This window comes from Gastrolobium bilobum, unplaced genomic scaffold (genome assembly GCF_033153095.1).
Source record: "Gastrolobium bilobum isolate Gb01-03AN ecotype WA unplaced genomic scaffold, APGP_CSIRO_Gbil_v1 utg3533, whole genome shotgun sequence".
Classification (NCBI taxonomy): Eukaryota; Viridiplantae; Streptophyta; class Magnoliopsida; order Fabales; family Fabaceae; genus Gastrolobium; species Gastrolobium bilobum.
In genome coordinates this window covers 52510-75974 of record NW_026898215.1, presented here as the reverse complement: position 1 = coordinate 75974, position 23465 = coordinate 52510, and the positions used below count along the sequence as shown (strand labels likewise).

At 37.2% G+C, this 23465-nt stretch overlaps 3 protein-coding genes and 1 pseudogene across 3 annotated transcripts; 3 read left to right on the top strand and 1 right to left on the bottom strand.

Annotated features, from left to right (window-relative positions):
• The first annotated feature begins 3580 nt into the window (after positions 1-3580).
• Positions 3581-4201, top strand: LOC133313905 (uncharacterized). Its single transcript, XM_061515317.1, has one exon. It carries the CDS (start codon positions 3581-3583, stop codon positions 4199-4201), a length of 621 nt encoding a protein of 206 aa, XP_061371301.1.
• Positions 4202-8449: 4248 nt separating this feature from the next.
• On the top strand, positions 8450-9577 carry LOC133313904 (uncharacterized). Its single transcript, XM_061515316.1, has one exon. The coding sequence runs from the start codon at positions 8450-8452 to the stop codon at positions 9575-9577; it is 1128 nt and encodes a 375-aa protein (XP_061371300.1).
• Positions 9578-13608: 4031 nt separating this feature from the next.
• On the bottom strand, positions 13609-16283 carry LOC133313903 (pollen receptor-like kinase 5; annotated as a pseudogene).
• A 4008-nt stretch (positions 16284-20291) lies between these two features.
• LOC133313902 (pollen receptor-like kinase 4) lies at positions 20292-22110 on the top strand. The gene is made up of 2 exons (XM_061515315.1): positions 20292-20931; positions 21998-22110. The coding sequence occupies exons 1-2, from the start codon at positions 20292-20294 to the stop codon at positions 22108-22110; spliced, it is 753 nt and encodes a 250-aa protein (XP_061371299.1).
• The last annotated feature ends 1355 nt before the right edge of the window (positions 22111-23465 follow it).

Below are 23465 nucleotides of genomic sequence, written 5' to 3'. Positions count from 1 at the left end.
CCATCACAAACCAGGCAGCTTGATGATTATTTTATTCCATGAAAACACTCAACAAACAGTGTGCAAATTTCAAATGCATGAGTATCTCAAATGCTGTAAGATAATGACAGCAGAGCTCTTTGAATTTTTATTTCTTAACACAAAGTGTAGAATTTTTGCAATAGTCAATAGAGATGGCAACTTTTCACATCCTCACTTAATCAAAGAAGTATTCTCTCAATGCTCAAGGATCCTGTTTCTCTCAATCCAACACTGGTAAAAGATGTAACATAGGCTTGATAAGATGCTCTTGTCTCCTAAGTAACACACCGACTTAAGCTAAATGAAAGGGACTTGCATAGGTTGTAACTTGGATGAGGTGAAGGTGGGAAATTTGTGGGGAATTGGCTAATTTAGCTACAATGGAAAAGAAACACAATCACGAAACATAATCAAAAAAACAGTGGCTGCTACTTTAACTGCTATTTTTCACTCTTTGAAAATGCTTTTTTATTTTTTTGACAACTTTTTCAAAGGCAATATTCTTTTCTTTTCTTTTTTAAACAGTAAATCTTTCTCAAGCCATCAAAGTATTTTGCCATTTTTTTTTTGAAATCAAACTTTTCATTTTATTAGCAGTCTCTTACTTTCAATTCCCTTTTTCAACCAAAAACATCTTGTTTCTTTTTCTGTTTCCATCATAACTAAGAGGTGTGGTAGATTGTGGGATAAGATAAAATGTGGGTATGTAAAAAGAAAAGGTTAAAGGCTCAAATTGGACTTTCAATGGATGATGATTTAAGGATGGATTTTTGGTTTAAAAGTGGTTAAACAAAACAACAACAACAAAAATTGCCCTCGTCATTTTAAACTTAAGCAAGTGCTACACTTCATCAACTGAGCATCAAAGCAAGTTCCGCTTCACTAATCCAGTGAAGACCTCTCATCAAAAAATAATTGACTGTGTAGGCTCAATGACTCACTATGTTAGGTTTAGTCACCATCTCAAATGCCCATTGTTACCACTTAACACTCTGCATCAATCAATTTATTTTCTCAATCTCTCACTGTTATTACCATACAACCATTAATCCACTCATCTCACTCTACATTCACACAGCTGCTCTGAGTTCCTTTCTTTCTACAAAACTTCAAGCCACTTAGTTGTGACACAGATCACTTACTGCTGAACACAATACAACCCTCAAATCACTCTAGAATCTCAACTTCAACTCAACAAACAACAAACCACAAGGACTGAAGCGAAAACTAACAAAACAATAGCTAATAATATCAACAAAACAGCAAAATCACAAATACTCACAATGTATCTAAACAGCAAATAAAAAAAATAGTAAATTTAAAACAAGCAAAATTCATGAATTCACTCCACCCCCAAACTCAGAGGAAACAGTGTCCTCACTGTTGCAAAAACAAGCTACCAAGAAAATAAAAAAATTAAAAATTAAAAAATTAGGAACAAAGTAACCTGGGCCAGAAGAGGTTCTGGCCCTATTTAGCATTCTTAGAGTATTTGTCATCCTTCTCTTCTGTTTTTTTTTTAAGCAATTTTCTGCTGCACCATCTTCTTTCCACTCATTTTTCTTGGTCTTCCTTTCTAGCTTAAGGTGGTGCATCTAGGGGGGAGCACTTGAAAATTGAAGCTTTTGATTTGAAAAGTGTTGTCCAGCTTTCCCCCAGACTCAGAATTGACTCATTGCAGTAGGTATCAGCTGACTCTCTCACTTGACACCTGTAAAACCATATCAATGTATTAAATTTTCAATTAAACTCAATTCTGTTTTTTATAAAGCTATTTTGCAGACTATTTAAACTAATTTTTTTTTAGATAACATGATACAAACATGCAAATAAAGAAGTCACAGAAAACACAAAAAAAAATAAAAAAAAATCTAACATGCTTCGTTTATAGTCTTTAGCTAGACTTTTTGTTTCCTTTTCATGATCAGTTTCAATCTGGCTCTCTTGGGAAGAAAGACACCTTGTCCCTATCATCTCCCCAGTAATGTTTGACCCTTTTTTCATCAACCTTGATTTTTCTACCATCTTGCTCAACCAGAATTTTCACAGCTTCATGCAAAAATACTTTTACAACTTGATAGGGTCCTAACCACCTAAACTTTGGCTCCACATGAAATTGCCTTAGTTGTGACTTAAAAGGTAGAGCTAGTTGCCCTGTATCCCACCACTTCATGACCTCTTTCTGCAAGAATGAACTAAGTCTTCTTTGTTTCTCATTGAAGTTGTTTTTTGGGTCAGGCAACAGAATCTCATGCATGCCTAAGGTTGGGCTAATACTCTTAACATCTACTGTGATCCAATTTTTGGTTTTTTTAAAATATTTATGCATATTCAGCAGACGTTTTTCCTCACAAACATTAAGGAACTTAGACACACTAACATGCAATGTTTTATTTTTTTTAAGTAGGCATACCTAAGATTGGTGGGCAGAATCTTAAGTTCAATGATTAGTGGGACCTCTATGGATGGCCAAGAAGAATTTAGTTCTTTTTTAAGCAGACTTGAGGACACACACTGCTTTTCATTCCAATAAGTTGCAGGTTTAGATTCCACACAGCCTATACAGTCCTCTAAATCCTTTTTATCCAGCTCCCACTCATCTAAAATAGCCACTTCTATTGGGTCTTTGTCATTCTCCTTTTTAAACCTATCTTTACCCAAATGGTCAACTATACCCACAAGAGAACAATCCTCCATGGTCTTCAACTCATTAAAGCTGACTTTCTCCTCATTCTCATTCATAAGGTTGAGAAGAATACAAATTGAGAATGATCTTATCCGTCGTATTAGACGAGCTCAGAGAAATGAGGAATTAGTTCACAAATTTGCTAGTCACCAAGATGTCTCCTGGGATGAGAATAATGTGTTGAGGTATCAAGGACGGTTGGTAGTGCCAAATGAAGAGCTAAAGCAAGAAGTGTTACATGAAGCCCATAAGGGAAATTACTCGGTGCATCCAGGTTCCACTAAAATGTATCATGACTTGAAGACTTCTTTCTGGTGGCCTGGTATGAAGCATGGTATTGCGGAGTATGTGGCTCGGTGCTTGACGTGTCAGAAGGTAAAATTTGAACATCAGAAACCCTCAGGACTTCTACAGCCTCTGGAAATTTCTTAGTGGAAATGGGACAACATAGCGATGGATTTCGTTGTTGGACTTCCTAGGACGCGGGAAGGTTATGACGCCATTTGGGTAATTGTTGATCGGTTTACCAAGTCAGCACATTTCTTGAGCGTTTGTAGAACTTCCACCACCGAGAAGCTTGCACAAGTCTATTTACGGGAGATCGTGAAGTTACACGGAGTTCCAACAAGTATCGTCAGCGATCGTGATCCGAAGTTTACTTCGAGGTTCTGGGAGTCTTTTCAGAGGGCTCTTGGGACTCAATTAAGATTGAGCACTGCTTATCATCCGCAGACGGATGGTCAGACGGAAAGAACTATCCAAACACTGGAGGACATGTTGCGTGCGTGCATATTGGAGCAAGGTGGTAGTTGAGACAAATACCTTCCATTGGTGGAGTTTGCATATAATCATAGTTACCATTCTAGTATTGGAATGGCCCCCTACGAAGCATTGTATGGGAGGAAGTGTAGATCTCCTTTGTGTTGGACTGAAGTTGGAGAAAGACGTTTTCTGGGCCCCGAAATGATTCAAGAAGTGTCTGATCAAGTACAGATGATTAAGGAGAAGATGCAGAGGGCTCAGGCAAGACAAAAGAGTTACTATGACAATCGTCACAAACCTTTATCGTTTGATGTAGGAGACCATGTGTTCTTGAGGATCGCACCGACTTCTGGGCTAGGCAGGAGACTGGGGATGAGGATGTTGAGTCCTCGTTACTTGGGACCCTTCCTGATTCTTGATAGAATTGGTGAATCAGCTTATCGCCGAGCCTTACCACCCAATTTAGCCGGACTTCACGACGTCTTCCATGTTTCTCAGTTGAGGAGATACATCTATGACTCATCACATGTGTTGCAGCCTGAGGACGTGGAACTCAGAGAGAACCTGACTTACACCGTACGTCCATTCCAAATTCTTGAGAGATCAATCAATAATTTACGCTCGAAGGAGGTGCCGTTGGTTAAAGTTCAATGGAACGACATGACTGCTTACGAAACAACGTGGGAACGTCAGGATGAATTGCGAAAATTATACCCGGAATTCTTCGAGTAGGTACGTCATTCGAATTTTGCGGACAAAATTCAATTAAGGTGGGGAGAGTGTAACAACCCGTAAACGTTCACCAATTACTTGAACATGATTAGGGATATATGTGTATGACTTTGTGAGGTACTTAGTTAGGTCTTGCGAGCACTTTGCGAGTTCTGTTACGAGGGGCAAACGATTTCTGATTAATTATTATTTTATATGCACGCGAAGCCCCACGTGTCTAGTTTCTGATTACAAAAACGTTACAATAGAATTTTTAAAACTTGATTTTATACGAATTTTTAGAGACAGCAAGGTCGGCCAGAAAAATAATAATTTCAGCAATTTTAGAAATTTTGAAAACGTACAATAAAACATAGTTATTATCATTTAGCCAAAATTCTCTAGAGCTAGAACCTTTTATTACTTAATAAACTACATAAAATGATAATTGTAGTAACACTAGGAAAGGGCTTCGGCATGGAGGGATAATTGGGCAAGAATTAGGAGTCATTGTGAATAAAACTCTTAGGCTTAAGCTTGTGTAGGTCCATTAAACTCAGCCCATGGTTCCATTGGGAAATTGTCATGAAATCAAGCATTAAAAATTTGACCCAAACTATGTGCACTCAGCCCTAAGCCCAGCGCATATCCAGCCCAAAAAGGTTAGTAACAACCAGCCCTTGAACCACCTAAATGAATTGTTAAAAAACCCTACTTAGTCACACAAATTTTCTGATTGGATGCATGTCTCTTTGTGGCTTAAAAATTGCCTCCAATCTGCGCCTATAGCCTTGCATGCATGGCTGCCAAAGCTGTTTTATCTGCACCAAAAATCTGATTTCTTGTAAGCCTTGTGAGTAGAATTGTTACCAATTAGATTGGATGCAAATGAAAAAGCAACTTCCCTAATCCTTCCCTCTTGTACTCATACGCTGACTCCTTCTTTGTGACCAGAAAATTTATGCTCCACCTACACCTCCTTACAATTTAAAAACACCAAAGCCCCTACCTTGTCTCACCATGCGCTGCACATCAATGAACCCCTAGGAAAACTTAGACAACCACACTACTTCATCCTCTCTTGTGCGCTAGCAAGAGAGGTAAGATACCTTACCAATTCAAGTTCCATCTTTCATCAATCTTGTGCCTCTTACTGCCTTAAAAATCGTAGAAGATCATCAAGCATTGAAGGTTGAAACCTCTCTTTCTTCTTCGGCCATTCCATCACCAAGAAGCTACAACTCAGTCATCTTGCTCAAGGAAACTTACCTCTCTAAGCTCTCCCATTTCCTCCCATAGTATACTAGTCTATCTTGCCAAGAACAAGTAAGTATTCTTTTCTTTTCTCCTTCCAAGCTTCGGTTTCATGAGGGGTTATGGGTAGGGTTAATTCTTTCTACCTTATCCTGGCTATCTTTAATTGCATGTGGGTAGAAGATGGAGAATAGATGTTTAATAACCCTCTGCCCTTTATTGTTAAAGAAGAACCGAAAACTTAGAGCTATGTAAGTCAGTTTTTTTTTTATCCGGATTAGCAAGCCTTAATAGTAGTTAAAATGGAATTGAAACCCTTGAATGCATGTGGGCTAAAAGTCAAAAATTAGTGGCTGTTATTGCTAGACTTAATTCTGTTTTTTTTTTAGTTCTTAAAAATCGAAGATTACATGGCTGTATGGAACCATTATTAAAATTCTGTTTTTCCTCTTATAAAATCGAAGTTTGGTGGATTGAAAGTCTTGGTAAACCTTCTTGTAACGTTGCCCTTATAAACCGAATATAAATAAGCTTTCTTGGTGTTTTTATACGTATGGGACAACATGTATAAGAGAATGAAATAACCATCTTAAGTTATGGAATATGTAATCAAGAAATTGAAAAAAAAAAAAAGTGTCTTGATCGGGGGCTTAAAACCGTAGCACTTAAGTGGAAAGAGGATGATTAGCTTTCTGTTTTGTTGTATGATAAATAGGTACCCAAGCTCCTAGGAACTCACATTGATTTGAAGACATTATTGGTTAAGTATCTCAAGGATTATGTAAGTGCTTGGTGATTTAACCTAATGTGACTATGGAATTTAAGTATTGAATTGCTTGTGTGTGACATATGTGCCTTTTGTGATATTGAGCATTGTGGATAATTGATCCTACTTGTTGGTACCATTCTGTTTTGGTTATTATAGTTATGTGACTATAATTGTGAATATGAGATTTGACATGCATGTGCATTACATACATTGACCACTTGAATTATTTGTGTGCAAAGCATTTTATCTTGTTGCATGCATCATGGTCTTCACGATTTTGAGAAGCAATAATGGAAAATCTTTTGAAAACCATCATATGCTTGAGCATGCATCATTTAGGCATGCCGAAGGTACCCGGCAAGAGCATCCTGGCTCCGTGCGCATAGGTTCCAAGGATATTCGGTTTTGTGAGCCAAAAGAGAATATTACTTGGGGTTTTGTTAGCATGTGCACTCTTGTGCTATGATCATGCGTTTTGGCGTTATACACGCGTTTTGATTAACATCTAACCTTATGTTACACTTTGACAAGTCTTTAGTTAAATTCATAATGTTGCATTATCGGATGAATTACCGCATTACTGGGGTTATTCTCACTCCCTTTGGGGCTCATTTTCTATGAAAATGCAGGCGGAAGAAAAAGAGTTTAAAGGGAGATGCATGTTGGCTGTTTGTGCTCTTTGTTTGGAAATTATTGGACTTGATAAGATAAGTTGCTGGAATTTTTATGTATTATTTGCAAGACACTTTGGTTGCTGTTTCCTTTATGTTTCCTTTAAATTGCTCCATGAGAAGCTGAACTTATGAACCATATTTAACTCAAGTATTCGGTTGTTTATGGTTTTGGCTAAGTGTTACGTCTGTGTTATAACAACATTATCACGGTCCATATGTCTTCAACATTTCGTGAAACTTCAGATTCTTTTAGATATAGATGTTAGCTAATGAACAAAAGAAGAAAATCCAGATTTGGGCTTTAATCCGATTTTACATGAATTTTTGAGTAACGGTCGTTTCTGAAAAACGTTTCTGAAAATCCTGCACTTTGATCAGTGTTGAAAATTAATTTCCCGTAGCTACATGTGTTCATTTCAAACAAAATTTATATGTACTTGAATTTTGAGATGTCTACTTTAGTTTAGAAAAAAATCACAATTTTTAGAGCTCTGTAGAATTTTATAAAAATCGTACGATACAGACTGTTTTTAGAAGAAAATTTCCTGACGTTTGCAAACGTTTTTCAAGCTTTGGCCACTGTTTTCAGTTCCGTTAAGTTTAAGTTCGATTCTTTTCAATCCGGATTGACTCTACATCAATCTAATATCACAAACCACTCTAATAGCATTGAAGTACCATTCCTGTTGGACGCGTACAAGAGTGGGTGTTACGGTAATGGTATCAGAGCAGTTTGATTCATCGTGCTTGTGTGTGCTTGATTGAATGGACTGTTTAGTTGTTTCCTATTATTTTAAGATATTAATTTGATTGATATTATGTGAATTGTTTATGTTGTTAAGATATTGTTCTGTATGTCGTTGGCTGTTTATAATTCCATATTTGTGAATTAATTGTATGAATCAATTGATATATGTGTCTGCTATGTAGCTTCGAAATTTAGGAGAAACTTTAGATTTGGATTGGACAAATAATTAGGATGATATCGTGGTAAGGACTGATGTACTGTTAGCCTCTTTGTTGAGAACTCGCATACCTACATGAGGCTGCTATTAATTATATCCTGCAGTGAGATTGATCATCTCATTTCTTGGTATGGTGAGTGCAGAAACATGGTACGTCCACGGGGACCTCAGCAAGAAGGATCTAGCAATGCACCAGAGGACCTTATCACGACAATTGGCGATCTAGCCACCTTCGTTCAAAACACGAGCCGGGAATGGCGAGAACACCGAGAGCAAAATCCCCATCAGCCGCATATGCAGATCAATGACGAGGAAATTGCTCGTCGTCGATTGAAAGATTTCCGCAACTTCCAGCCACCTACTTTTGAAGGTGGAGATAACCCCGAGATGGTTGCGCGTTGGCTACAGATGATAGAGCATATTTTTTAGCGTATGGATTGTACCGAGGCGCAGAAAGTGAATTACGCTTCTTATCAGCTTGTGGGCGAGGCACTAACTTGGTGGAGAGGAGCGATAGCATTGCTTGTAGCTCAGAATGTGGACCTTACCTGGGCTGTTTTCCGAGGCGTTTTCCTCGACAAGTACTTCCTGAAAGCTTTGCGAAAAAATGAAACATAAAGAACTCCTGTCTCTGCAGCAAAACACTATGACCGTCAATGAATACATTGCCAAGTTCGAGCAACTGATGGAATATGCAAACTTCGATCGAGCTATTTATGATGAGGAATGGCAGATAGAGAGGTTCGAGAGTGGATTGCACCCGGAGATCCGCAAGCTCATCTTGTCTTCAGCAAACCGTACTCTTCCAGAGTTGATCAATGAAAGTCGGCAAGCAGAGGGAATTATTAATGAAGCAAAGGCTATGACCAGACAGTCAGCACCACAACAAGGAGGAAGCAGGATCGGGCGATTCTTCAAGAAATTCACCGGTCAGAACAAGGGCAAAGGCACACAGATGCAGGCTCACAGTGGAAATTTCAAGAACACTGCCACCAGACCATCTTCAGCAGGACGTCAGAGTTATCCTGCTTGTACTGCTTGTGGAAAGAACCACTCGAGTGTGTGCAGGCGCAAGAACAATTTATGCTACAAATGCGGAGATCCCGGACACTATGCTTTTGATTGTCCCCCGAATGCTAATCAAGCTTGTCCTAGTCAGCCTCCGACCCAAGGCCGCGTGTTTACGCTGGATGCGAATGAAGCCAGGCAACATCCAAATTTGATCCAAGGTAATGTAATCTTGAATGGCTATCCTATTTCTGTTATATTTGACTCTGGGGCTACTGGTTCTTTCATTGCGGGACATACTGCCTTAAGACTGGGTATCACCCCAGCCCCTTTACCTTATGATATGCATATTTACACTCCTACTGGAGGATACTGTACTGCTGCGGGAATTTGTAAAGGTGTTATTCTTCAGTTCGAAGGAAGGACATACACTATCAATTTGGTGGTCCTCCCTGTGTTTAGTATTGAGATGATTATTGGCATGGATTGGTTGTCGGAGAATAACGTGACGCTGGACTGTCAAGCTGGGAAGGTTATCGTTCCACCTCTGGACGATAATTCTCTATTCTTTTCTACTATTTCCTTATTGCATGTCCGTAAAGAACTACTTCGGGGAGCCGAAGGATATTTGTTGCTTTCTCTATCTGAAGATTCTGTTGATGTCCCACTCCATAATATTCCCATTGTTAATGAGTTTGTTGAAGTGTTCCCTAATGAAATTCCTTAATTACCTCCCCATCGGGAGATTGAATTTCCAATTGAACTTCTTCTGGGAGTTGGACCTATCTCTATTGCTCCTTATCGTATGTCTCCGTTGGAACTGCGAGAACTCAAGAAGCAGCTTGAAGAGTTATTATCTAGGGAGTTTATCAAGCCCAGTACTTCTCCGTGGGGTGCTCCAGCTATTTTAATCAAAAAGAAGGATGGTAGTCTTCGTCTCTGTGTGGACTATCGTCAACTGAACAAGGGTACAGTGAAGAACAAGTATCCACTTCCAAGGATTGATGATCTGATGGACCAACTACGTGGTGCTAGAGTATTTTCAAAGATCGACTTGAGGTCGGGATACCACCAGATCCGGGTAAAACCGGAAGATATTCTGAAGACAGCTTTCAGAACCCGCTATGGACACTATGAATACCAGGTGATCCCTTTCAGACTCACTAATGCTCCTGCGGTATTCATGGATTACATGAACTGTATCTTCCGTCCATTCTTGGATCAATTTGTCATCGTCTTCATTGACGATATTTTGATTTACTCTACGTCGGAGGAGTTACATGCTCAACACATGAGAATCGTTCTACAAATTTTGAAGGAGAAAAAGTTGTATGCCAAGTTGTCAAAATGCGAATTCTGGTTGACTGAAGTGCAGTTCTTGGGTCATGTGATTTCTGTAGATGGTATTGCTGTAGATCCCAGCAAGGTGGAAGCGGTGATGAATTGGGAAAGGCCTAAGACAATTACTGAAGTAAGAAGTTTCTTGGGGTTAGCTGGCTATTATCGTAGATTCGTCCAAAACTTCTCCCAATTGGTGAAGCCTCTTACCCGTCTCAGTCGGAAGGACACACCTTTTGAGTGGACTGATGCGTGTGAAGAATGTTTCTTGGAGCTTAAGGCAAGATTGACTAGTGCACCAGTTCTTACTATTCCAGACCCTACTCGGAAGTTTGAAGTTTACTGTGATGCCTCGTTGAGGGGTCTTGGTTGTGTGTTGATGCAAGACCGTATGGTTGTGGCCTATGCGTCACGTCAGTTAAAAACTCATGAGGAAAATTATCCTACCCACGATTTGGAGTTAGCAGCAGTGGTATTCGCATTGAAAATCTGAAGACACTATCTGTATGGTGCACAGTTTGATGTTTTTCAGTGATCACAAAAGTTTGAAGTATCTGTTCGACCAAAAGGAATTGAATATGAGACAGCGTCGGTGGATGGAATTTTTGAAAGACTATGACTTTGAGTTGAAGTACCACCCCGGCAAGGCGAATGTAGTGGCTGATGCCTTGAGTCGCAAGACTCTTCATACTTCTGCAATGATGATGGAAGAATTGAAAATGATTGAAGCTTTCCGAGATATGAATCTGTCTGTCACCCGAAGGAAACACAACATAAGGTTGGGAAGAATACAAATTGAGAATGATCTTATCCGTCGTATTAGACGAGCTCAGAGAAATGAGGAATTAGTTCACAAATTTTCTGGTCACCAAGATGTCTCCTGGGATGAGAATAATGTGTTGAGGTATCAAGGACGGTTGGTAGTTCCAAATGAAGAGCTAAAGCAAGAAGTGTTACATGAAGCCCATAAGGGAAATTACTCGGTGCATCCAGGTTCCACTAAAATGTATCATGACTTGAAGACTTCTTTTGGTGGCCTGGTATGAAGAGTGATATTGTGGAGTATGTGGCTCGGTGCTTGACGTGTCAGAAGGTAAAATTTGAACATCAGAAACCCTCAGGACTTCTACAGCCTCTGGAAATTCCTGAGTGGAAATGGGACAACATAGCGATGGATTTCGTTGTTGGACTTCCTAGGACGCGGGAAGGTTATGACGCAATTTGGGTAATTGTTGATCGGCTTACCAAGTCAGCACATTTCTTGAGCGTTCGTACAACTTACACCACCGAGAAGCTTGCACAAGTCTATTTACGGTAGATTGTGAAGTTACACGGAGTTCCAACAAGTATCGTCAGCAAACATGATCTGAAGTTTACTTCGAGGTTCTGGGAGTCTTTTCAGAGGGCTCTTGGGACTCAATTAAGATTGAGCACTGCTTATCATCCGTAGACGGGTGGTCAGACGGAAAGAACTATCCAAACACTGGAGGACATGTTGCGCGCGTGCATATTGGAGCAAGGTGTTAGTTGAGACAAATACCTTCCATTGGTGGAGTTTGCATATAATAATAGTTACCATTCTAGTATTGGAATGGCCCCCTACGAAGCATTGTATGGGAGGAAGTGTAGATCTCCTTTGTGTTGGACTGAAGTTGGAGAAAGACGTTTTTTGGGCCCCGAAATGATTCAAGAAGTGTCTGATCAAGTACAGATGATTAAGGAGAAGATGCAGAGGGCTCAGGCAAGACAGAAGAGTTACTATGACAATCGTCACAAACCTTTATCGTTTGATGTAGGAGACCATGTGTTCTTGAGGATCACACCGACTTCTGGGCTAGGCTGGAGACTGGGGATGAGGAAGTTTAGTCCTCGTTACTTGGGACCCTTCCTTATTCTTGAAAGAATTGGTGAATCAGCTTATCGCCTAGCCTTACCACCCAATTTAGCCGGACTTCACGACGTCTTCCATGTTTCTCAGTTGAGGAGATACATCTATGACTCATCACATGTGTTGCAGCCTGAGGACGTGGAACTCAGAGAGAACCTGACTTACTCCGTACGTCCATTCCAAATTCTTGAGAGATCAATCAAACATTTACGCTCGAAGGAGGTGTCGTTGGTTAAAGTTCAATGGAACGACAGGACTGCTTACGAAACAACGTGGGAACGTGTGGATGAAATGCGAAAATTATATCCAGAATTCTTCGAGTAGGTACGTCATTCGAATTTTGCGGACAAAATTCAATTAAGGTGGGGAGAGTGTAACAACCCGTAAACGTTCACCAATGACTTGAACATGATTAGGGATACATGTGTATGGCTTTGTGAGGTACTTAGGTCTTGCGAGCGCTTTGCGAGTTCTGTTACGAGGGGCAAACGATTTCCGATTAATTATTACTTTATATGCACGTGAAGCCCCACGTGTCTAGTTTTTGATTACAAAAACGTTAGAATAGAATTTTTAAACCCTGATTTTATACGAATTTTTAGAGATTTATTGGAAATTAAAAATAATTAATGAGTGAGACCTAATAAATCTTAACCGTTAGATGCAAGAAATCAATATTTAAGATTTAGTGTAAGACTTATTATTCTTACATCGGTGTAAGATGATCCTGACCATGATAGTTAAAATCTCGATTTAAATCTGCGATTTTACGATTTTTTTTAATCAAAACGATTTCATCAAAAATTCAAACGCTTTTACATTTTTACAATTTTTTATGATTTTTTTACGTTAGGATTTTACGTTTTACGATTTTTTATCCTCCTTCCGATTTTAAGTAGAATCCCGATTTTAACTACCATGATCCTGACCCATATATATATATATATATTGGTGGATGTAATTTTACTACTTATAATACAATCAACTTGAGGTATGATATGCTACCCACCTACTACCACTCTAATATAACTAGTATTCTCACAAGTTCTCTTTCTTTTTTCTCCCTCTTTAGAAATTTTTCAGAAATTATCAAGTGAAAAAATGGGATTCAACAATAATTAGAATGATAGCAAATAGATAATAAAAACATTTGATAATAAAAATATCCGAATATCCTACCTCCTTAAACTAAGCATGTTGATTCATTTTGGAGATTATCCTAACAGCATTCTCTTTCATTTTCAAATTCGAATTTGTGACTTAACTAAAGGAACGAACTCCTTGACACTTAACCAATAATTATTGGTATCATTTTGTTTTTTAAAACTTTTGATAAGTATAATAAGAATAACATTAGTGAGGATTGAAGAGGTTCATCAATAATCATCATATCAGCATTACTACATAAGAATAATATAATTTAGAATTAAATAAAACAATTCATACCAAGACACCAGAAAATGTTATCCCATTCATAAACCACAAAAAAAACTTGTAGGGTGTGTGTGTGAAGTGTTGCCTTTGTTCATTAACTAATGACTGTGAGACAAGTCAACTTCATGGAACAAATCATAGCCTTCTTCAATATCATGTTCAACAATATCCCTCTCCTTCAACTCTTCAATCCTAGCCACAGCCTCCCTCCAATCCCACCTACTCCCCAAACTCCATTCACAGCAACCTATTCCAATCCTCAACAGCTTCATCATCTCACCCTCACTATTCCTTCTCCACAAAATGTCCTTATCAAACACTTCCCCACTCGACCCTTCCCTCACAACTGAGTTCACCCATGTTGCCAAATCTTCACTTGCTCCCTTCCCATGTCTTAGATAATTTGCTGGGATTTTCCCCGTCAAAAACTCCAGTATTAGGATCCCCAAACACCAAACATCACTCTTCTCACTGGGCCTGTCAAACTGGTTCACCTCTGGGGACTTATAAGCTGCCATGAACTGCTGAGCATGGCTCTTCTCCATCACTGCCACAAGTCCATACTCTGTCAAACGAGGCTCAAATAAATGGTCCAACAAAACATTGGATGATTTAAGATGCCCATGTGGTAGGTCTTGGTCAGGGAACTCTCTGTACAGATAAGCTAACCCTCTAGCCACTCCTTTTATGATCTTCAAACGTGTTGACCAGTCCAACTCAGAACCACTTCTACCTAAAAATCAATGTCAACATGAGCCAAAATAGACTTCAATTCCGATTAATATGTATCATTATAATATATTGAAGCAAATCTTAGGAGAATGAACCCTCTCATGTTTCTTCTAACAAGACTAGGTCATACGAGACATTTGAGTTATCTAATATAAGTTCATACTATAACCATTGACAAATCAAGACGGAGTGAGTAACATTTTGGATAAAAAATGGCGAAAGGATAACCATTGATTTGTTTATATATGACTAAAATCGTCTCACATGACTACATTAAATGAGACAAGAGAGGATCCAATATAAGTTCATACTATAACCATACATTACATTACATTAAATTAAATTGCTAGCTTTTTATATTTGTTCTTATAAAGTGTAAAATAAATAAATTAATGTGGTTATGTCATACCATGGAGATGACTAGCCAAGCTGCCATTTTCAACAAAGTCATGAACCATAAGCTTCTCTTCTTTGCTGTAAAAGAAAGCAACAGGAGGGAGTAGATTGGGATGTGTCAACCTTCCAAGCCTTTTCATGTGCTCAAAGAATTCTTTTTTCCCAAGATTGTTCATATGTTGAAACCTCTTCACGACCATAACTGGTCCATTCAAAACCATGACCTTGCACGTGGAACCAAAACTGCCAGTACCAAGAACCTCAACTGAGGCCCTAAGCAAGTCTTGCAAATCAAACACCTCCCTCTCGTTCCTCACAAACATCAACTCTCCATCTACATTCTTCTTGGATTCAGCTGTCACCTCAGAGGATCTGACTTCACTAGAAACTGCACTATTGTTCTGGGGTTGTACTGTTTGCCTAATTCGACGCCAACGGATAAATGGAACTTCTAGTATTAAAGTCAAAACAACCACAACCGCAACTACAATGGCAGCAATACGAACATGGTGTTTCTTATGTTCTTTTTCTTCCTGTGGAGGATGTTGTTGATCAGAGGTGGAGGAAGGGGGATGCTACTGCAGGCCTGGTTTAGAGGTGTATATGATGACCTTAGGAAGAAGAAAAAAAAAATAGTATACAAAAAAACCATAGCGAATTTCAGAGCATAAATTGATTGTCATTGATTGTTTGGTTTTTGCTGTCAAATGCTGAAGGAGGGATTATTTGACAGTTTATATTTGATGGTGTAAAGTTTCTTAAATCGTGTAATGGTATATCATATAAAGAGTTGGACTTGTTAATTTGTCACTGTCATAGTTAAACTTTGGTTTAGACTCCAACATTTACAATGTTATCAAAATATGTCAATGGATTCACCAAATAACTCGAAAATCAATAATAAAATGAGGGTCTAACAAACAACATTGCCAAAAGAATGTTCAAAATACAATCAACGTAGAGGAGAAAAGGTTTGGTTTTGATATATTTTTTCAAATTTCATATGATGATGGGTAAAAACAAATAAAAAGTAAGCTTATCGAATTGGTCAAAAAATTGAGATGATTGTCAACTTACCAGCAAATGAGATTGGACCCTCGTTGCTTAAGCTTTCAGGTATTGAACCCTCCAATTGATTGTTCGATAAATTAAACACTCTGTTCAAATTCTGGTATGTTTCCTTCAAATCCATTTCCATGCAAGTCCACGTCCAAAAGCCTAGGCAAATTAGCAAGGGATGTAGGAATATGACCCGTGAATCCGTTTTCTGCCATGAATACTCTCTCCAGGCGTTCCACCCCATCAAAAGCATCATCAGCAATATCACCAGAGAATTTGTTATTGCTCAAAAACAATGCCCTTAAACTCACAAGCTTCTTGAATGCAGGCATTGGACCCGCAAAGCTATTGTTAATGACACTAAAACTGTTGAAATTGGACAATTCCAGCAGGGTGTCTACATTAATCCTGCCACTTAGCCACATAGACTTATAGACTCATTCCAGTTCTTTAAAGCATCAGCATTGGACAAGGAGCTTTTGAAGTTGAGCAGAATTTGAGCGTTTGTGTCACCCAATGATGGAAAAAAACAAGTGGCCAACATGAACAACACGAAAAGACAGCAGTGTTCTCTTTTGTGAGACATAATTGGATAGATGAAAACTGAGATAATGTGTTTAGGCTAATGAGGTACGTAGAAAATAGAGAGAATGAGAGAAGAAAGAAGATCAGGAATATTGAGAAACTATAGAGAGTATGCATACGAAAGTAAGATTGAATATGGGGTAACATTGACAAGGTCATTCCTGCAAAGCATAATCTGGTTGGGCGGGCCATATATATGAGTGTTTTGGACCTCATTTTCGACAGACGGATTTCAGAGTGTTTAAGTCATCAATTTCAATAGATTGGTCGTCCCTACAATAAGTTTTTTTTTTTTTTTTTTTTTTTTTGATAACACCCTACAATAAGTTAACAACAAATGAGTCTATGATTTAATTACCAACATTGATTAGATATTAGCTAGCACTCACCACTCTGCAGCTTGATACTATTCAATATTCATGCAGAAGATTTTCCTTACTAAAAAAGAGTTAACATACTTGCCTAAACTATATTATCACAAATTTTTCCAAATTTCAAAATACGCACTCATTTGTTCCATTTTTAATATATATATATATATATATATATTTATATATATATATATGGGATAGGATCAACTTACACACCGGTGTAAGAATAATAAATGTTACACCAAATCTTAATCATTGGATTCCATGCATATACCGGTTGAGATTTATTGAGAATTAAAAATTAATTAATGAGTGAGACCTAGTAAAACTTAACCGTTAGATATAATGGGATATGGTTGAACATGATATTGAAGAAGGCTATGATTTGTTCTATGAAGTTTATTTGTCTCACAGTCATTAGTTAATGAACAAAGGCAACACTTCACACACACACCCTGCAAGTTTTTTTTGTGGTTTATGAATGGGATAACATTTTCTGGTGTCTTGGTTTGTTCGACATCATGCTATGAATAAGATAACAAACTAAAATCGTTGATTTTTGTATTATTACATTTTTTTAATATATATATATATATATATATTATATCTAATAATAACCGTTCGCCCAAAAATATTTTTTTTATAAAATTTAAAGTGTAGTGAATATACAAACCCACTTGTTAAAATTTAACTTAATTCACTAAAAAATCAACGGTAAAGATTGAATTGTAGATCACTTTCAAAATGATTCAGTCACCATACAAATAATATATAAGGAGAATTTCATCTAATTACATTATACAATCACTCATATATTTATCCCTATAATCACACTCAATCATTTCGAATTTCCGATAATTAAACTTGATATCCCTTAATTATGTTTAACTTCACAGCTAAACCAATCAAATCAACAATGGAAAGAAAATATACAATCACCTATAATCAATTTCATAATTAAATTTGATTTCCTTATTATTAAGTTTGACCTTAAATAAAAGGCAATTAGATTTTTTTTATAAAAAAAATAAAAAAATCACCTAAAATCTCCACTAATTCATCTGCCGTTCCTCAATCCTAGTCAATTTTACATATGAAATTTTTAAAGCTTTGTTTAGTATGATTTTAAAGGTAAAAAGGAAAGAAGAAGATTCAGATATGAAATCCATTATTGATCTTTCTTTTCCTTTTTTTTAATTTTTATGTAAAAGATTTGAGGAGAAGCAATTTTTCTAACTCTACGTAGTACGTATAGTTACATGTATTTTGATTCATTTATAACTATTTTTATTATTTTTTATGAAATCCTAAAAGAGAAAAAAAATGTGTATTTTTTACATGCATTATTTTTATTATACCTCTAATATATTTATATTATATCTAACATATGTCGTCTTCGGATAATAAACGAATAATATGCAAAACCACTTATTTTACATTGAAATTTAATTGTTCATAGTAAAAAGGAGCGGTAAAATCCGCAAAATAATTTTTTTACAATTATGAAAGAGTAAGAACGTATGTAAGGATTGTCTTTATTATACTCTTATTAGTCGGTGTTTAACAAGGAGTTGTTTAACATTTTTTAATGTTTAAAAGAAAGGAGCAGTGAGGATTGAACACTAAACTACCAATAGGGGTTTTGATATCAATTTTAAAATAATGATGGATTTTTTCCCCTTAAAGTCTAGGTCACTTGATGATTAAGGAGGATTTTGTCCTATTACACTATACAATGACCCACATTTACAGTCAGGCTCAATCATTCCTATAATTAAGTTTGACATCACAATTAATTATGGCAATCAAAACAAGAGAAGAAAGAAATTATATAATCACACATAATCATTTTCATAATTAATTTGATCTCCAATAATTAAGTTTGATTTCGCAGATAAGGCAATAAAACTAGAAAGAAAAATAACCTAAATGTCAACAAATTCATCCGCTGCTCCTCGATCTTAGTCCATTTTATATACTACATCAGTCTTTGCTAATACTTTCCCAATGCTAAGGAAATAATTTGATCCCAATGCTATGGAAATAATTTGAGAGGATGTATATCTATATGTCTCTCTGTCTGTGAGACAAAATGATTTGTAATGTGACTGCAAATAAGCATTGATGCATTCACCTAGAAACTACATTGTTTTGGGTGGGATAAAGAAAGTTCGTGTTCAAAATTAATTGTAGAAAATGGAAATATTAAATTTATTTTCCCTTTTTTATGGTTATGATTCTCCATATTTAATGCTTTATATTTATTTCCACCATTGTATGATTATAATTCTCCATATTTAATGTTTTCACACTATAAAACCACATAGTTTTATATGACTGTACGAATCCTTAGGTGCAGTTATTGTACATCCACTAAACATTATATATATATATATGTGTATATATATATATATATATATATATATATATATATATATATATATATATATATTTATATGGGTCAGGATCATGGTAGTTAAAATTAGGATTCTACCTAAAATTAGAAGGAGGATAAAAAATCGTAAAACGTAAAATTCTAATGTATAAAAAATCGTAAAAAATAGTTAAAATATAAAAGAGTTTGAAATTTTGATGAAATCGTTTTGAATAAAAAAAATCATAAAATCATATATTTAAATCGAGATTTTAACTATCATGGTCAGGATCATCTTACACCGATGTAAGAATAATAAGTATTACACCAAATCTTAACTATTGATTTTTTGCATCTAACGGTTAAGATTTATTAGGTCTCACTCATTAATTAATATATATATATATATGGGTCAGGATCATGGTAGTTAAAATCGGGATTCTATCTAAAATCGGAAGGAGGATTAAAAAATCGTAAAACGTAAAATCCTAACGTAAAAAAAATCGTAAAAAATCGTAAAAAATCGTAAAAATGTAAAAGCGTTTGAAATTTTGATGAAATCGTTTTGATTAAAAAAAATCATAAAATTGCAGACTTAAATTGAAATTTTAACTATCATGGTCAGGATCATCTTACACCGGTGTAAGAATAATAATTCTTACACCAAATCTTAAATATTGAGTTTTTGCATCTAACGGTTAAGATTTATTAGGTCTCACTCATTAATTAATTTTTAATTCCCAATAAATCTCAACCGGTAGATGCATGGAAATCAATGATTAAAATTTGGTGTAAGATTTATTATTCTTACACCGGTGTATATTTGTGATAATATAGTTTAGGAAAGTATGTTAAATCTTTTTTAGTAAGGAAAATCTTCTTCATGAATATTGAATAGTATCAGGCAGCAGAGTGGTGAATGCTAGCTAATATCTAATCAATGTTGGTAATCAAATCACAGACTCATTTGTTATTAACTTATTGTAGGGACGACCAATCTATTGAAATTGATGACTTAAACACTCTGAAATCCGTCTGTCGAAAATGAGGTCCAAAACACTCATATATATGGCCCGCCCAACCAGCTTATGCTTTGCAGGAATGACCTTGTCAATGTTACCCCATAAATCATTCAATCTTACTTTCGTATGCATACTCTCTATCGTTTCTCAATATTCCTGATCTTCTTTTTTCTCTCATTCTCTCTATTTTCTACGTACCTCATTAGCCTAAACACATCATCTCAGTTTTCATCTATCCAATTATGTCTCACAAAAGAGAACTCTGCTGTCTTTTCATGTTGTTCATGTTGGCCACTTGTTTTTTGCCATCATTGGATGACACAAACGCTCAAATTCTGCTCAACTTCAAAAGCTCCTTGTCCAATGCTGATGCTTTAAAGAACTGGAATGAGTCTATAAGTCTGTGTGGCTGGAATGATATATTATGCTTCAATCAGACATTTCATGGATTGAGACTAGAGAATATGGGACTAAGTGGCTTGATTAATGTAGTCACCCTGCTGGAATTGTCCAATTTCAACAGTTTTAGTGTCATTAACAATAGCTTTGAGGGTCCAATGCCTGCATTCAAGAAGCTTTTGAGTTTAAGGACATTGTTTCTGAGCAATAACAAATTCTCTGGTGATATTCCTGACGATGCTTTTGATGGGATGGGACGCCTGAAGAGAGTATTCTTGGCAGAAAACGGATTCACGGGTCATATTCCTACATCCCTTGCTAATTTGCCTAGGCTTTTGGATGTGAACTTGCATGGAAATAGATTTGAAGGCAACATACCAGAATTTCAACAGAGAGATTTCAGAGTGTTTAATTTATCGAACAATCAATTGGAGGGTTCAATACCCGAAAGCTTAAGCAACGAGGATCCAATCTCATTTGCTGGTAAGTTGACAATCATCTCAATTTTTTGACCAATTCGATAAGCTTACTTTTTATTTGATTTTACCCATCATCATATGAAATTTGAAAAATCTTTTTGTAACCAAACCAAACCAAATCATAACCATATCCCTCTCCTTCAACTCTTCAATCCTAGCCACAGCCTCCCTCCAATCCCACCTACTCCCCAAACTCCATTCACAACAATCCATTCCAATCCTCAACAGCTTCATCATCTCACCCTCACTATTCCTTCTCCACAAAATGTCCTTATCAAACACTTCCCCACTCGACCCTTCCCTCACAACGGAGTTCACCCATGTTGCCAAACACCAAACACCACTCTTCTCACTGGGCCTGTCAAACTGGTTCTACTCTGGGGACTTATAAGCTTCCATGAACTGCTGAGCATGGCTCTTCTCCATCACCGCCATAAGTCCATACTCTGTCAAACGAGGCTCAAATAAATGGTCCAACAAAACATTGGATGATTTAAGATGCCCATGTGGTAGGTCTTGGTCAGGGAACTCTCTGTACAGATAAGCTAACCCTCTAGCCACTCCTTTTATGATCTTCAAACGTGTTGACCAGTACAACTCAGAACCACTTCTACCTGAAAATCAATGTCAACATGAGCCAAAACAGACTTCAATTCCGATTAATATGTATCATTATAATATATTGAAGCAAATCTTAGGAGAATGAACCCTCTCATGTTTCTCCTAACTGTTGGGATAATTTTTAAATGTCTGTTTTAGTTTCTTGTGTCAGTTAGAATATTAATGAGTCAGTTATGTAAATTAGAATATTAATGAGTCAGTTATGTCAGTTATAAAGTAATGAGGGTGTTATGTGTGGAGTTATGTTGGTCAGTTTTATACCTTATAAATAGCCTTTGATAGTTTGTATTAAATGAAGATCAAGAGATCAAGTAGATCAAGAGATCAGTAGATCAAGAGATCAAGATAAAAAGAAAAAGAGCAAGAAAGCAAGAATAGAAAAGAAAAGTTTTTTTGTAGATACACAAGTCTGGTTGTCTCTTGCATTAGATTGGCTTCTCTGTTTGAAGGAACATTTTCGGAAAGAAAAAATCTGGACGGAGGCCAAATGGCAGGTAGCCATGAGAAGACTCAGAGGAAGCGCAATCAAATGGTTCTGTACATGGAACTGTCGCGACTTTAATAATATGTGGAAGGATTTTCTAATGGCCTTCATAACAAAATACTTGCCTGGACGTTTCGATCTGATTAATGAAGAAGATGAAATCTTCAATGATGATGATGAAGATGATGAAGATGATGAGAATGATGCGGATGAAGAAGAGACCGAGATGGCAGAATCCGAGGTTGCCAACGGCAAAGTATCCGTGGAGAAGATCGACGCGTTGGAGCGTGAGAGAGATGAATCAGAGAAAAAGACGATGACTGCGGCTATGGGAGCCGAGATCAAAGATGCTGAGAGCGGCGAGTCAATTCAGAAGCCGGATAGAGAGGATAAGGAAGAAGACGAGATGTCGAAGGAGCTTGAGAAGCCAGCAAAGGAACAAGAAGCGTGGAATCCGAGATGCTTGATGTAGACCGACTTGGAGGAGACTGCGAATCCGAGTCTCATGTTGATAACCAGGATGGGGGAGATCCCGGCTAAATCACCGAGTTCATGTTTTGGAGAAGAGCTCGACCCCGGCGTGATGAGGTTGATGTCGGAGACCGACATAGACGCGGTTCGGGTTGGAAGTCAGAAGTCGGAGACTGCATTGAATTCATGGTGGAAGTGGAAGATGTCGACTCCACCGAAAAGAGACCATTTCCCTGAAGGACGGTGGTCTGAGATTCCATTGATGAGGCGCGTGGAAGCTCTTCTCGATGAAGAAGAACCCGGCGATGAAGAAACTGAGAGCGGAAAAATGGAAGGTGTGATTGTGGATAGGGAACCCGGCGATTAGGAGCCTAGAGTTACTTTTATGGCGGAATCATTTTGGCTCAAGCGTAAACCAGAAGAAGATCGTGGGGCGGAATCAGAAAATGATGAGTTGAGTTATTTGCTTGATGATGGGAATCAACGGTCCTCAATAAGTGATGGGGTTACTGTGGTTGAAGAGGCCCAACGTGCTATTAATGTAGCACATGTTGAATCTGAAATTATTAAAATTGGCATAGGTGTTGTAAAACTAATGGGACGTTATAGTGATACAGATACTGATCAGTATGATGACTTGTGTGATAATCATACGTGTAAGAATGGGATGTGGAAGTATATCGGAGGATGAGGTCGACGGAGAAAAATTCAAGACTGTCTATCTTCCACCAATGAAGGAACCGCCGGACAAAAATAAAATATGTTCAGAAAAATAATTGCAGGGGAGATATTTTCTTTGAGTTAATTAAGTTGGAAGGTGTTAGATGTTTTTTGTCAGTGATCAAGATTGAAGAAAACAGGCGAGATCAGAAAGTTGAAGAAAAGCAGAAGCAACGCGAAGAAAGAAAGAAGAATTTAAAATTTATGGGGGAGTTTTGTTGGGATAAATTTTAAATGTCCGT